Source organism: Artemia franciscana, chromosome 9, assembly GCF_032884065.1.
Source record: "Artemia franciscana chromosome 9, ASM3288406v1, whole genome shotgun sequence".
Lineage (NCBI taxonomy): Eukaryota > Metazoa > Arthropoda > Branchiopoda > Anostraca > Artemiidae > Artemia > Artemia franciscana.
The window spans coordinates 17445281-17460802 of NC_088871.1; the positions used below are offsets into that span (position 1 = coordinate 17445281).

At 36.0% G+C, this 15522-nt stretch overlaps 1 protein-coding gene across 1 annotated transcript in view; it reads left to right on the plus strand.

The window, feature by feature from the left end:
- LOC136031074 (uncharacterized) overlaps nucleotides 1–15303 on the plus strand; it is a 217251-nt gene extending 201948 nt beyond the window's left edge. The window contains exons 2-3 of the mRNA XM_065710333.1: nucleotides 12398–12553; nucleotides 15026–15303. Of these exons, the coding sequence (XP_065566405.1) occupies nucleotides 12398–12553; nucleotides 15026–15258 (389 nt within the window). The 3' untranslated portion in view covers nucleotides 15259–15303. The remainder of the gene's footprint in view (nucleotides 1–12397; nucleotides 12554–15025) is intronic.
- The last annotated feature ends 219 nt before the right edge of the window (nucleotides 15304–15522 follow it).

Genomic DNA, 15522 nt, shown 5'->3' on the forward strand with positions numbered 1-15522 from the left:
GAGAATCAGGATCATACAATATGACAAGGTCTAACAGCAAGAGATTCTGACCAGCTCTATAGCGTGTAGGAGTGAACAATTTCATGAAATGTCGCTTGAGATGGGATTTTGTCAATGATCTCATTTTTCATGGTATATGTTGTAGCTTGTGCGATATTCTCAACACTTGGATTTTGAGTGTTAATTGATTTTGATGGGTATTTACATGCTTGGCACTTGATACAAATATCTACCCATTGGGAGATTTTGTGATAAGCGGATATTCAGGTTCAGGCATTTCTAGACACTCAATACATATCCACTTGTCACACCCATCACAAAGATTGGCATGAGAATCATCAAGTAATGCAATATTGCTGGCAAGACATTTGTTGGATCCCTTTTTCGGACTTATATGCGTCCTTTGTGATATTCCACTTGATGTGGCCTTATTTTTGCTAGGCGGCGGCATGGTATGGGAAAAAAAGTGCTGCGTTTCTTAAAATGGAGGAAAAATAACGTTCAGCCAACAGATGTCAATTTGTCATGATTAGCAGTACGAAAACAAAGCAAATAATGGAGTCTTTTGTTTTTCAAATAGTGATGAAAAAATGGCAGGAAACGACGTCACTGAATTTATTGTCAGATTTCGAAGACAAAATGCCACATTCATCAAATCAGGTAAATTATAGTGTTCTATCACCAATTTCTCCAAAAGGGATGTCAAGTTAAGTGGAACAAAATAATGTTAATTCATTTTAGGCTAACAGGACTTGTAGGCTTATGTAGGCTATTGGGATCTTTGTAAATTAACACAAGGTTAAACAATCCTAGTATGAAAATAGGAAAGTCCAAATAAAACTTCTCCCAATATAATATTAATACTTTTGATACGAAGTTCCTTTGTTCACACTATTCCCTTGAGAATTTAAAGATATAATCACAAAACTTCAAACTCTAAACATATAAGACATAACACTCTGGTTAGCCCATTAAAATGTTGCTAGGGTACGACAGAGTTGATGAAAACACAAATAATAAGGAGAAATGGCTTTATCTCACAGATTTGAGGCAAATGTCCAGGGGTTCAATATTGAGCATGCAAATGGTTTTGATTACAAACATCACTGTGACGAGAATATTTGGAAAACAACAAACTGATAATGCTTCTAGATGTATCATATTGACGACGACGTTTAATTAGCTGTCCTCTTTTGTCTCGTGACCCCAGAATGTAATATTCCTATTGAGTTTAATTGAGGTCAAATGAGGGAAATTTCAACCGTTTTCATGATCAAGAAAACTGTTTAATTCAGAACACCTACCCCAGAGACTATGTAGGCATGGTATCTCTTGAATTTGACCTTTTGGTCCTTAGAGAAACATGGTTATTTACAAATTTTAATCAGTATTTAGGGGTTAAAGATTTAAAAAAGGGTTCGCCCCAGTCATTTCTCAACACTGCCCTCAGAATACTCTAAAAATTCCAACATAAAGCTTCTGACGTTTTTTAGATATGGCAGATACTCCCTACTGACAAAAAATATACTTAGGCCATAGTGCGTCTTGCTTTTGCTCAACCTTCTCTCTCTTAACCCTTATGGAAAGTATTACCTTAGTATCTTAAAACCTTATCTGAGACTGGGGACTAGACATACCCCTGACCTTCAAAAACAAGTCAGCATGTCAATGATGTGTTTTGAATTTGCAGAGCATTCCTCTCAACATCTCCCAGAAGTTTTTCCTTAATACCATTAGCCTTTTTGGAGATCTTGGATCAAACATACCCCCCCCCCCTCTCCCAATAATGAACATTGTATGTATTGAAAGGTCAATGTGCATAAATTGATGGTCTTCCAGGAACTGCAGGTCACCATGCCATTTCTGGAGGCTAAATTGTCTGACATTAAGACTAGTCTGAACAAAGTGGCTATCTTGAAATTTTTTTTTGGGTGTAGTTGGGATGGTAGTTTAAATGAGTGCAGGAGGAGGGCTGACCACCTGCAGGTCACATTTGACTCCTAAAGATGACACTAGAGCTTGAAATATCCAATAAATGAGTTCTCCATTCTAACAAGAGCTAAGATCTCATATGGAACTTGTGACGAGGCTGGACGAGCCAGGAGCCAAGAGCCCATATGGTATGAGCTCTAGCAAAATTCTAAGAATCAATAGATTGATTTAAAAGGAAAATCAAAGGCTTAGTGTCGGTCGGGATTTAAAATAAGAGCTCTGAGTTATGAGGTACCTCTAAATATCAAAACTAACCCTCCTCCCAACTCCCCCAAATAGAGCGGATCCATTCCAGGTATGTCAATCACGTATCTAGGACTTTCCATCAAGGCACCAATTTTTTTTTGCATCATTGTTCAAAGTAAAGGCATCAAAGACAAAGATACTGTTGATGTACTAGCAACCAAGGCTTCTTTGTTAAACCCAAGTCCTTCCTCTGATTTCAATTTACAAGACATTGTTGGGCAAAAATTTAATATGAGTACAGTAAATTGATTTTTTCTCCTTTTCATACTAAATTACACACAGTGCTAGATTACCGTCTGAAATCAGGTGCCTGTCTTATCAATAGTTTGTTATTTAATTGGAAGTTACATCACTTTCCTCTATGATATGATATGGATTTATTGCCTGTCAAAACTACAAATACAATAGGGGGCGGAGCACAAATAAAAAAAGAAAGAAAAAGGCATGCTGTGTCTGCTTCTCAACTGGTGAAACTATCCAGCATGTCTTATTTGATTGTCTGTCAATGAGTGTGGAGACTATTTCTCTTAAGTGCCTCTACTACATGGCTAATATACCAAATACCTACACTACAATTCTGAATTCTAACCTGCCTTGGCACATTGATAGAAAGATTTTTAAGGCTTCTATTGATATTTTAAAGAGGAGACAAATTGATTAGGGATTTCTAGAGCATAATGAAGACAATAAAAAGGGGTTACTCATAATTATTTTTAGAGTATGCTGGAGTGAGCAGGAAGAAACATATTGGTACCAGCTGGCCTATAGGCCCTAAACTGCTGGGGATAGGTAGCTCAAGTAACCGCACTTCCCAAAACCTGTCAATTGCGTGCCCTATTTTTTTCTACTCCTAGGGTGCGAAAACTGCCTTTTTTGGGTTTATTCTCTGAGATAAAGGCTCTTGGACGAATTGAAAATAACAGTAAATCTGTATCCTTTGAGATTTTTTACGAGCAACATTTTAATTATCCCTTCTCAATCAATAGTTTCGAATTGAAACCACTGTTGAAACAATGAAATGAGATGGTAACATTAATTTTTGCTGTTTGTGGCAACAGAGTATGAATGCTAATGAGCCCTGTTCAGTCAACTTAAAGTGACTCATAAAAACCTGTAGAAAATAAAAAAAAAACTGCGAGACTCATTTTCATCGTCGTTTTTTAGATGAGTTTTATTTTCTTAATTTCGCAATTTGGACTTTTAAAGTTTCATTTCCGCACTTCGGATTTTCCGACAGAATCTGATTAACAATCAGAAATTATATTTTTTTTACAAGTGTTTTCAACTTAAAGTACAGAACAACATTGAAAAAGACATATATTAGTGGAGCTGTACCCTCCTAAATCTCTTTGTCTTTAAACTAACGTCTCTATTATTGGGACTTATTGCTGTTCAGTTCTAAGCTGGCTAAAGTGCTTTGGTTTAGGCTTGAGAAGATGTTTTTTCCTGTCCTCCATTGGTATCCAGAACATTTGCTTTTCCTGAGGCCAAAATAATTTCAATGATGTAAAGAACATGAAAATTGGAACTTGGAATGTTTGACGTAGACAAATAACCATTGTATCAATATTTTGACTTTTGAATTGAGACGATTCGAACTGGACTTGTTAGGGTTTCAGAAACTCAAGGATGGGGTATGTAGACACGGAGTAGGTCTCATGATGAATAAGGAAGATGATAAGTCTTGTTTAGGCTGCTAAGATATTAATAATATAAATACTAATCGCTCATTTTATGACTAAAAAGTTCAGGGCATCACATATTGTAGAATATGCCCCTTAGAGCCGACTGACGGAGGTACTAGTGATTCAGATGAATTTTACTTGCAGTTAAAGAAGCATATAGACAGGGTCCCAGGTAGAAATATAGTGTTTTTGTGAGGAGATTTTAACGCCCAGGTCGGTGCAAATGGGGATAGATTGTATCCTAGCCTAGGTATATTTTGTGTAGGAAAATAAAACAGCAATGGCTACAGACTGTCGAAATTTTGTAGGTATAAGAATCTAGTTATAACAAATACAGTGTTTGGTTATAAGATTGGGCCCATAAGTTAACATGGTATTCACGATATGGTAAGAGCGAAACCTTATTATGTTATTATCATAGCTTCGATACCAATACAGTCATGAAAACTCCTATCTTGCCCTCGAGAAGCTTTTGGTACAGAGCTCTGAACTTGGCGCCTCTTCCAAGCCCACGCTCCGTCGCTTAGATCGTACTACAACACCATAGGCGGGAAAGCAATTTTATTTTGTTGCATACACAGCTTAGATACTAATATTGGTAACTAAGCTGTGTTGCCAGTTTCCTGTCTCCAGCCGCTAGCATCGCTACCGTGCACTGTGTCCCAAAAATAAATCGAGTTTTCATATCTCTATTGGTATCTCAGCTGTGGTTATTATAAACCAAAGACTGGCAGGACCAATACAAGATACTAGGGTATATAGGAGTGCTGTTATTGATGTTAAAAGTAAAGATTACCATCTGGTAGTGTCTAGGGTTAATTTAAAGTTGAAATTTTGGAAGAGTAACCACTTCCCGGGAAGTTCTGATGTTAGTAGACTCCAAAATAGGAATTTGAGATAAACTCTTCAGGAACAGTTGAATGCTAAACTGGAGATTTAAAATTTGATAATGTGGAAGAAGGATGGAACTATTTTAGGAAAACAATTTGCGAAGTTGCTGATGGTGTCTTAGGGAAGAAAGTTAGGAATGCAGCTTGTAATATTAGGGAAACAGCTTTATGCTTAATAGTGAGGAGAAGGGGTTTGTATAAGAATTATCTGAGTGATAAATCCTATGATATTAATAACATAAGGAATGAAAAGAAAGTGGAGAATACTGGCGTGTTAATAAATTAAGAGAATAGTCATTCTGGACTGGTCCCAGGTAAAGATAAGAACGGGTTCCCATTTAGCAATAAGAAAAGAGTTAAAGAGAGATGGGCAGACCATTTTGAGAATGTACTAAGCCGAGATAGAGTTGCAGGAAAAGATATTCAAGAAAATGGAAAAGTTTGGGATACGTTGGATATGAAGTAAGATTTGTTTTGTGTGGAAGAATTAGCGACAATACTAAAAGGAAAAAAAAAAATTTAAGGCTCCTGGACCTGATAGTTTGGTGAATGAGTTTTTTAAACATGGTGGGTCTGAGGTTAAAAATAGGTTACTGAAGATTATGAGTGTGATTTTTAGAAAAGGGGAATTATAGGAAAATCTTAGTTAAACCACTGTATAAGGAAGGTGATAAGAGTGAGGGTGGTAATTATCAAGGCAACATCATGCAGTAATTATAACTATCGAGTCTCTGTAGATAGTAAATTACCTAGTTATAAGATACTTTTTAGACTGAGAGATGCTGTAGACAAAGTTTTAAGAGAAGGAAAGTGCGGTTTAAAAAAGGTAGAGGATATATCAACCAAATTTTCACTCTTAGGTTAAAAATTGAGAAGTGCCTGAGTTATGAAACACCGTTAGTTCCCAGTTTTGTAGATTATGACCAAGCGTTCGATTCTGTTGATAGAAGAGCTTTTAGTAAAAGTTTTATCCTTGTATGGTATCCTTTATATGGATAATTTAGATGGATTAGTCTTAAGAAACACAGGAAAGGCAATGAGAGACCATGGAATCCAATGGGGAGAAAAAAAATCTCCAGGACTTAGATTATGCTGATGATTTAAGCGTCCTAGAGCAAAATGAGTGAATAGGTTAGAAAATTAATATTAAGAAGACTAACTCACTAAGTCTAGGAGTAAGTGGAGAATAAAAGGTGACATTGGGTAACGGAAACATTGATCGGATAGACAACTTCACTTACCTTGGTAGCATTATTAATAAGACGTTGGGAGCAGTGAAAATGTCAAAATTAAAATAGACAAGGCTCAGGGTGCTTTTATACTGTTAAAAAAATTGCATGAATAGGAAGATAAGTTTTCAAACCAAGATTAGAATATCGGAAGCTACATTGATGACGGTGGTCAAATGTGGCTCGGAAGCATTGGCGCTCCGAAAAGCGGATTAAGATTTACTAGATGTTTTCCGGAGAAATCGCCTACGGATTGTTCTGAGTACCCGGCTGACTGATCGTTTTTCAAATAGTAAGCTGTACGAAAAGTGTGATTCAATCCCACATTCTAGGGCTATACTGACAGTAAGGTTGAGATAGCTAGGGCACGTTCTGCAGATGAAGGATGACAGATTGCTCAAAATTTTCCTTTTTGGCCAACCAGCCAACCGTTTAGGGCTAAATGGAATGCAGGTCGTCCGCAGTTTTTGATGAACTGGATTTTTAGGACCCTTCGTCCGAGAGGGCAAGGTTTCGAATCCTAGTGTATCCAATATTTCGCTTTAGACGGGGGTCAGTAGCGTGACTCTATTAGCTCAGCCAGAGTCGACCCAGCTCCAAAATGGGCATCTGGAGAAGGTAAACAGGAAGGGTCTGCGAAAGTACAGATTGGCGAGCCTCCATCCCCAATGCACTTCCTGGCTTTAGGGCCTTGATACGGAGATCGGCACCGCCGGTTTGAACCTTATGGGTTTAATGTCGTATCCTTTATCTTTTTTCCTAGAATTGAATACTATAATTATTTTAGTAACAAATACTATATTATTGAAAACATCAGTGCCGGCCTGGAAGTATTACGGTTTCTGCCAATATTTCATGTATAGATGTTCAGGTGGGATTATTTGGGAGCAATTTTCCACGTGTTTTGGTTTCTGGGAAACAATGCCGTCCTGGCTATGTGGTTGGCGCGCTGGTTTGAGAATTCTTTGTCCAAGGGCAACGGGTTTGATCCCTGTTATAGCTAGTTCTTTGATTTGGGACGGGGGTTAGTGGCGTTATTTTGTAAGCTCAAACAGAGTCAATCCATCTTTGAATGGGTACCTGAAGAAATCTAGGGCAGTTAAGTAGGAAGAGTGTGCGAAATCACAGGATGGCTGCCCCCCCCCCATTGAATTTCTTTGCTGAAGGACCACGAAACAGAAATCAGCACTGTCGGTTTGGACCTTAAGAGTCTATTGCTGTCATACTCATACTAATTTCTACGGAAGGGGGCATTTATGGAGCGATCGAGAAACCGGTTAGAAAAGAATGCTAATGCCCCCCCCCCCGATAGCGCTTCCTGGCTGAAGGGCCACGAAACGGAGATGAGAACCGCGAATCTAGTACCGTCAGCCTCATACTAATTTCTACAGAACTGGGCATTTCCAGAGGGTTCAAGAAACTAACTAGAGTTCTCAGTCTTATTCAAATGAATGAATGCTAAGGAGAATTTTTCTGTTTGAATCATCCGCAAGCAATTTTATAGGGAGGGAGGATTCTCAGCGAGAGTGGAACTGTCTGGAAGGAATTTGACAGGCGGAAGGTTTACTTTACGTTGGATTAAATTTTACCGAAGGAGATTTCCATGAGAGGGAGGGTTGCTCCCTCCATTCATGAAGGGTGTCTCCTCCTTAATACCTTGCTCTTTACGCTAAAGTTTGAATGTTTGTCCAAATTTGTTAAGAGCGTTTACTGAAACACGGGGGCTTTTTAATTAGAATAGGAAGGTTTTTTAAAAGTGCCAACAGCTTTAGCGTAAAGAGTAAGGCAATGAGGAGGGGGCAATCCTTTATATAGGGAATAAATCTTCCAAAATTAGTTTGCCGATTTTGTTTTAATTTGTCGGGTACAGTGAGCCAAATTTGAATCTTTATTGGTTGAAAAATGTTCAGATATTAAATTTTAAAAAACAATCTTTTTTTAACTGAAATTAGCAGCAACTTTAAAACTTAAAACAAACGAACAGAAATTATTCCGTATATGAAAAAGGGCTGTCCCTTCCTCAACATCTCACTCTTTACACTAGAGTCTCTATTGTTTTAAAAAGTAGAGATGTGACACAGAGTGAAACTTTACTGTAAAGAGCGAGGTGTTGAGGAGGGGACAGTACCTTACACATACGGAGTAATTTCTGCTCGTTTTAAGTTTTTATGTCGCTCCCTTTTTCAGTTAAAAAACTTTTTTTTTCAGTTTTTTCAAAAAAGAAAAGCCTATTGCTTACATATTGCATTTTTTATTGGGAAGTAAACAGACATTTTTAGGGAGGCAAATTTTCTCTGGAGAATTTTCAGTGGCGGAATGTGGGGGTTGCCCCCTCTTAAATACTTCGCTCTTTACGCTTAAGTATGACTTTGTATGAAAATAGTTCAAGAACAAAAAATGAAACACAAGGTTCGTAAAATTCGAATACAATATCTTTTGAAATATTTAAATAACGTTAGCGTGAAGAGCAAGGTATTGTATAGGGGGTATTCTCCCATGTCGTAATAGTTTCTGTTCGTTTGAATTTTAATGTTGATCCTTACTTTCAGTTGAATAAACCTGCTTTTTTGTTTAATCAAAGCTACAAATAATTCTCAGGGGAAAACATTGAAATGCCGCTGATTTTGAATGATCGAAAATAGCCAGTAGTTTAGTTTTCTTTATCCGGAATCTGAGCCCGTGTAATTTCAAATCTAGAATTTTTTTATTTTTTGGTAAGCATTTATGTCATCGGAATTTGTTTTTATATTATTCAATGTTTGGGAAAAAATTGGTCAAAATACTCTCATTACAATTTTTGTGTTTGAAATTCGGCAAAGCGAAAAGTTAATCTATTCGAGCAACAACAAAAAAAATGATCGGAGACATCGAAATCATTATAAAAAAAATATAAAAAGTGAAAACGCTGATATATTTTTTAATCAAATTATCACCCAATACTTCAACAATTTAAAGCAAAATATCTCATCGTTAAACTCATCTCATAATGGACTTGAAGCGAAACAGTGGTTCGCTTTGGATGTGTGAGCTAATTGCCTATAGTTCGTTAGATTGCCCCTGCATCGCCTTTGTCAACGTAGGGTTAATCAGCGATGCAAGGGTAGAATGTGACGTAAATTGTGCAAATAAGGAAAAAAAATTCTTGGGGTTCTAACTATAACTGATATTTGATTATACTAATTCATTACAGTTCATTTATTAATAAACTATTGCTGTCCGCGCAAGAAAGAATTATACCGTTTCATTTGATTATTTCTTAGCTTGGTATTTTCTGATAAGATGTACTTTTGTCCAAGTGACAGTTGGTCTTAAAATAATGCGTTCTTTGTGCAATTTTGGCATTCCGTTAGGCTGTGGACCAAAGCTACCACGAGGTAAAGATTTACTATGCAATTGCAAAGTTCACATAATCCGAGCACTGACTCTAGTGAGTTGCTTTTAGAGAGCTTATTCAATACTCTTGTGTAGTTTGAATATGTGTTATGTCACCTAGAGGATTTGGCATCTTTATTTGATCAGTGTTGTAAAGATCATTGAGATAATATAAGATTTATTCATCATGAAATTTGCATACAATATTACATTTTACTATTCCCCCAAATGCTCTTTGGCATATAAAGAAGGGGGAAGACAAAAGAGTCACTTACTCAGAGAAAAAAAAAATAATCACTTACTCACAGAGATAAGTGCAAAAAGGAGAAGAAAAGAATATATATATATATATATATATATATATATATATATATATATATATATATATATATATACTAGCTGTTGGGGTGGCGCTTCGCGCCACCCCAACACCTAGTTGGTGGGGGCGCTTCGCGCCCCCCCCCCCCAAGCCCCCCCGCGCGCGTAAGTCGTTACGCGCCATTGTAGTTGTGTCCCTATGTCCCACCTGTGAATATAGACATATATATATATATATATATATATATATATATGGTTTTAACTACGTAAAACTTGCGAATATACAACATTCTTTGCTGTCCCATTGTCTTTGCATATAAATAGATTGTCAGGTTTACCGACTCTTGAACATGCAACATATAATGGTCCATGGGAAAACAATCTGTATTCAGATCTATACCTCATGATTCTAATGATTGCCCTTGAGCTTTGTTGATGGTGATTGCTAATCGACCATTCCCTGTCCCGGTGTCCCGGTCGTCATTTATATCCCCCTGTTTCCCCCGGTGTCCCCGTTGTAGTTGTGTCCCTGTGTCCCGGTCGTCATTTATATTCCCTGTGTCCCGGTCGTCATTTGTATCCCGGTGTCCCGGTCTGTATATACATTCGTTTTTTAGTTTTGTTTTTCTCCTTTATTTTTTTCCTTTTTTTTTTCGTTTTTAGTTTATTTAGATTTTTAGATTTTTTAGTTTTTTTATAAGTTTTTAGTTTTTTTTTTCTTTTTAGTTTTTTTGTAGTTTTTACCTTCTTTTTAGTTTTGTTAGTTTTTTTTTTACTTATGTCCTGGTCGTCATTTATACTCCCTGTGTCCCGGTGCTTTGTTGATTGCTAATCGAACATTCCTTTTGTCCTGGTCGCTTTCTCTTTGAGTGTCGTCATTTATTTTTTTCTTTTTTAGTTCTTTTAGTTTTTACCTTTTTTAGTTTTTTTTAGTTTTTTAGATGAAAATTTTTTTTAGTTTTTTCCTTTTTTTCTTTTTAGTTTTTTATTGGTTTTTACCTTTATTTTAGCTTATTTTTCAGTTTTTTCCTTTTTTTAGTTTTTTTTTATTTTTTATTTTTTTTAGTTTTTTACCTTTTTTTAGTTTTTTTATTTTTTTTAGTTTTTTAGCTTTTTTACTTTTTTTATTAGTTTTTAGTTTTTTTTTGTAGTTTTTGCCTTTTTTTAGTTTTTTCCTTTTTTTTAGTTTTTTTTTAGTTTTTAGTTTTTTTAGTTTTTTACCTTTTTTTAGTTTTTTTAGTTTTTTAGCTTTTTTATTTTTTTTATTAGTTTTTTATTAGTTTTTTACTGTTTTAAAAAGTAGAGTTTAGAGAAAGAGTCAAACTTTAGCATAAAGAGCGGGGCGTTGATGAAGAAGCAGCTCCTTTCACATACGAAGTAATCACACCTAGTGGCCTGTCAAAATCTGAAAGGAATGGGTGCTAAATGCCAAACGCTAGCCATTGTGCTTGATTTTCTGTCTGAAAGAGCAAAAAGTATTTGCTTTACACAAAGACGACTGTGAGCTAATGCATATCTGCAAACCCTTTCAAAAATGCGTCACTTTGGGTGCAATGCCCACAGTCTTCTTTGGGCAAACCTCTTCTATGCATGCCCCATACTTGAATACGCATGTCCTGTCAGGGGCCTGTCAGTACTAAGAACGGATTGTCTAATACAGGAACTAGAGTCAGTCCAAAAAAAGGCAACCAGAATTATTCTGAGTAATAGAGATATTTCCTACCATGATGCCCTAGCAACCCTTGAGCTCCAAAGTTTGGAACTCCGTTTTGCTGATCTTAGATTCTGAGATTTGGCAAAATACTGCTGTCTAACCTGCTCACTGTGACATTTTACCCCCAGAAGCCCCAACAGTCAGCCATGTGAGACAAAAGCTAAAACTTGTGCCTGTGTGTGCTCAGACAAACTGCTACCAGAACTCTTTCATCCCTTTTTTATGTCATTATATTATAGTGTATAATAACATGTTTTGTATTTCAACATCAAATTAGCCATTCGAGCTACAATTGTTGTTTAAATTGAGCTTTTTTTTCTCTCTCTCTCTTTATCTCTTTCTCTCAATGTATGAAAATTGATTATTTATTTTATATGGCCTTTATCTCCAATTCTTCTTTGTTGACAAGGAGCATCCATGGTTGTTGTAGAAGTAATCACAATAATTGTCTGATAAGAGAAACAAATAACAGCATCAGCCTTCTATAGAAAACTCAAATCTGTAGTCATGATTTAGTCCAAGATAATATCAGCCAACCCCTAAAACAAATTTCCACATGTATAAATTACTAATCCACTAAGACTCAGAGAAATTGTTTTCCAAAAAAGTTCTGCAAAATCTTGACAATCAAAGTGTTCTATAACTGCTGTATGTTTTAGGCTATTCTGTATTGTTATTAGAAATGAAAAAACAGTGCACATTAAATTCAACCGAAGCAAAATTAAACCAGGAAACTTTGACATGACAAAATAAAAAAATCTTATGGAACTTAACCCATACAAAAGCCAACCATGTAAATTTAAGAACTGGGAGGTTTATATGCACAAAATCTGCACTAGGAAAATCAATTTTTTTTTGTGGAATATATTTCTAAAATTGATTATAAAACAAAAAAAGAGTTGGATAGCTTTGCTACTGTCTTATTTTGCCTTTATTCATTTTTTGTTTTAGAGGTTGAAGATGCTTTACCAGGTGAGAGTGAGGAGCTCTTTGAGATCTCAAACTCTTGTTTGTCTCCTAAGCATGGAGGTTTTCCTGACATTTTAGGATCATTTAAATTTGAAGCTGACAACCAGAAATTAGAACCCACATGTTTTGACAATGAAAGTAAGTTTTAGGCAATTGGTTTCGTAGGATCATATATGTTGACTAATTATTTTTTAAAGCTTGGGTGCTTCGACTAAACACTAGGATTTTAGCCCAATCTTAACATGTAACTTTTGTCTTATCTTTATTCCAGTATACAGGTATTTGTTTAATCAATTTTGCAGTCTAATAGCAACTTTTTCCAATGTATCCTTCAAAGAGATTTATGGAGTTCTGTATATCTAAAAGCCAGAAGATAAAGCTTTGAGCTGCCATATCTATATTTTACTTCCAAACTAAAATTTTAATTCACTTATTATTATCCTGATTTTAAGATCATAGATTCAGATTTTGAAAAAAGCAGAAAGTGGCCTAGTATTGTTTGAACTGCATATAAAAAATTTGTATCTTGGACTATTAAATCATTTAAAAGCCAAGACTTGAAAAAAAGACCGCAAAATTCATTTTGTGCAGTTGAATTAAAAAGCTTTTGTTGGTCTGTAGAACAATTTTCCTGTAGATTTATAAAAGTAACTATTTAGGGGTATTTTAATTAAAAAGTGGAATTTTTTAGTATTTTTGATTCACATAAGTTTAAAGAGTATTAATTTTTTACCTCTTTATAGTCTTTAAACACATCTCCCCTCTTCTGTTTTTGTAAATCAATGCATTTGACCTAAAGTTTCGTTAGTTCTAAATTCAAGTTTTTCTCTTTTTCTTTTTCTGAACAGAGAATGGCTTTCAAAATTATTCAAAAATTCAACATTAGATAAAGCTGAAAGTTTTTAATTGCATTAAAAGTGTTACTAGCATTAAACACAGCACAATTGGGAGATTCAAAGTTGTACAGACTTTTTTATTTGGCTGAACAACCTCATCTCAGATCATCAGCATGGCTTCCGTAAAAATCGTTCTACTGTTTCCCAACTAGTAGTGATACACGACTACATCCAGTCTGCCCTTGACCGTGGGATTCCAATAGATATTATCCTAATCGATCTACTTAAGGCCTTCGACCGAATATCCTTGCGAAAACTCATCCACTACCTAGAAGTCTATGGAATCAAGGGACAGCTAAAAAATTGGCTCTCAGCGTACTTGAATGATAGAAAAATAGCAGTCAAGGTTGCAGACACACTATCCACATGGACAGATGCAACCAGTGGCGTCCCACAAGATAGTGTTCTCGGCCCAGTCTTGTTCGTCATGTACATAGACATTTGCATAAATGCCATTTCCCAAACCGACTTCGGCCTGTTTGCAAACGATACGAAGCTCCTGGGAGAAGCTTGAAGAATTGCAACTTTCACCAAATGTAGCAAAATGCTCTTTCGTCCATCTTGGCCGCCAAAATCCGATGTACTCATACAAAATGAAAGGTATCGACCTGACAAAATCTACCTGTGAAAAGGACCTAGGTGTAATTTTGAGCTTGGACCTCAAACCAGAAAAGTATATCGGCCTGGTTATGCGTAAAGCGTCGAATACTCTCTGGCTACTCAGTCAATCCCTACGATACCTTGACAATCACTCAAAGATCTCAGCATATACAAGCTACGTCAGGCCACAGCTTGAATACGCCACTGTCATCTGGTCGCCATATCTCAAAAAGGATATTGACAGAATAGAACGGGTCCAGAAACGCTTTGTAAAAGGACTTCAAGGATTCAGAAACCTTCCTTATGACGAAGTTCTAAGAAGGCTCACTCTCCATAAACTTGAGACAAGAAGAATGATCTTAGACTTAAAAACCCTCTTCAAGATAGTTCATGAGAATTTTGGGAACGTAAAAGACAAGCTTGTTCAAATAATTCCCCAAAGCAACACAAGGTCGCACAGTCTGCAATTGGAGCCCGTGAAGATGAACATTGCAAGATCTAATTCTTACCATCATTCGTTCATACCCCGGGTCATCAGGATCGGGAACAAACTACCATTCCCAGTCGAAAAGATGAAATCACTGAAAGCCTTCTCCAATAGCCTAAACATAAACATACCATATCTCGAGACTTTTAACGTAGGACGACTTTAAATGGAAATCGTGCCGCAGTCGATCCGCTCTTCGCCCTGCCATAACATTTTTCTTTTAAAAAGGTGTCAGTTGTATATAAATTTTGTATTGAGAGGCGTGAGGAATAAAGTTATTTATTAAAAGCTGCTCACTGTTGGCAAAGTGCTAATTATTTGTCATTCTGCCATTCTGGTCTTTTGTGAGCAGAAAATCTGTTATATCCACATGTTTCTATTCACAAAAATTAAACTGTCAATAAATCTGTCCATAAAATTTTAGATTGTGAAATTAGGCTTGTAATTTTTTAATTATCAAACTTAGATCTTTTCCAGCCTCTGGTTCTAGTCTAAGTTTCCAAGTTGGTAGACTATTTGTATGCTTTGTGAGTTTGATTATTTCATGAAACTAAAATTTCTCTCAGTTTATTCAGAATATTTCATTATAGATTTATTTGCTATCTTTTAATTCTGTTTGTCTTGTAGAAGCTGAAGATGCTTCACCAATTGATTACGAAACGAGGAGAGATACTTGTAGTTCAATTTTGTCACCTGAGCATCAAAGCCGACCTGTGGGTATTTCATCCAGAGTGTCAAATTTAGCTTCAGGCTCTCAGGAACTGCATAGAAATGACGAAGGTAAATTTGCAACAAACATTGGTTTGAAGTCCAGGTTGTTTAAGAAATATTTTTACGAAAGTGTTTTGTACCCTACATAAAAAATATCTCTTTTGATTTTAAAGCATTAAATAATATTGCCAAAAGTCTGTAGTAAGGCTTAGTTTACATTTCGACTCCAAGAAAAATGCATCTAAGGAATTTAAATGTAACATACCAAGATAGTCATAAGACTAAAGTTGATCTTGAGGCTCTCAAAAAAGATATACAAACTTTCTTTTGAAGTAACTAGGCTCTCTCTCTCTCTCTCTCTCTCTCTCTCTCTCTCTCTCTCTCTCTCTCTCTCTCTCTCTCTCTCTCTCTCT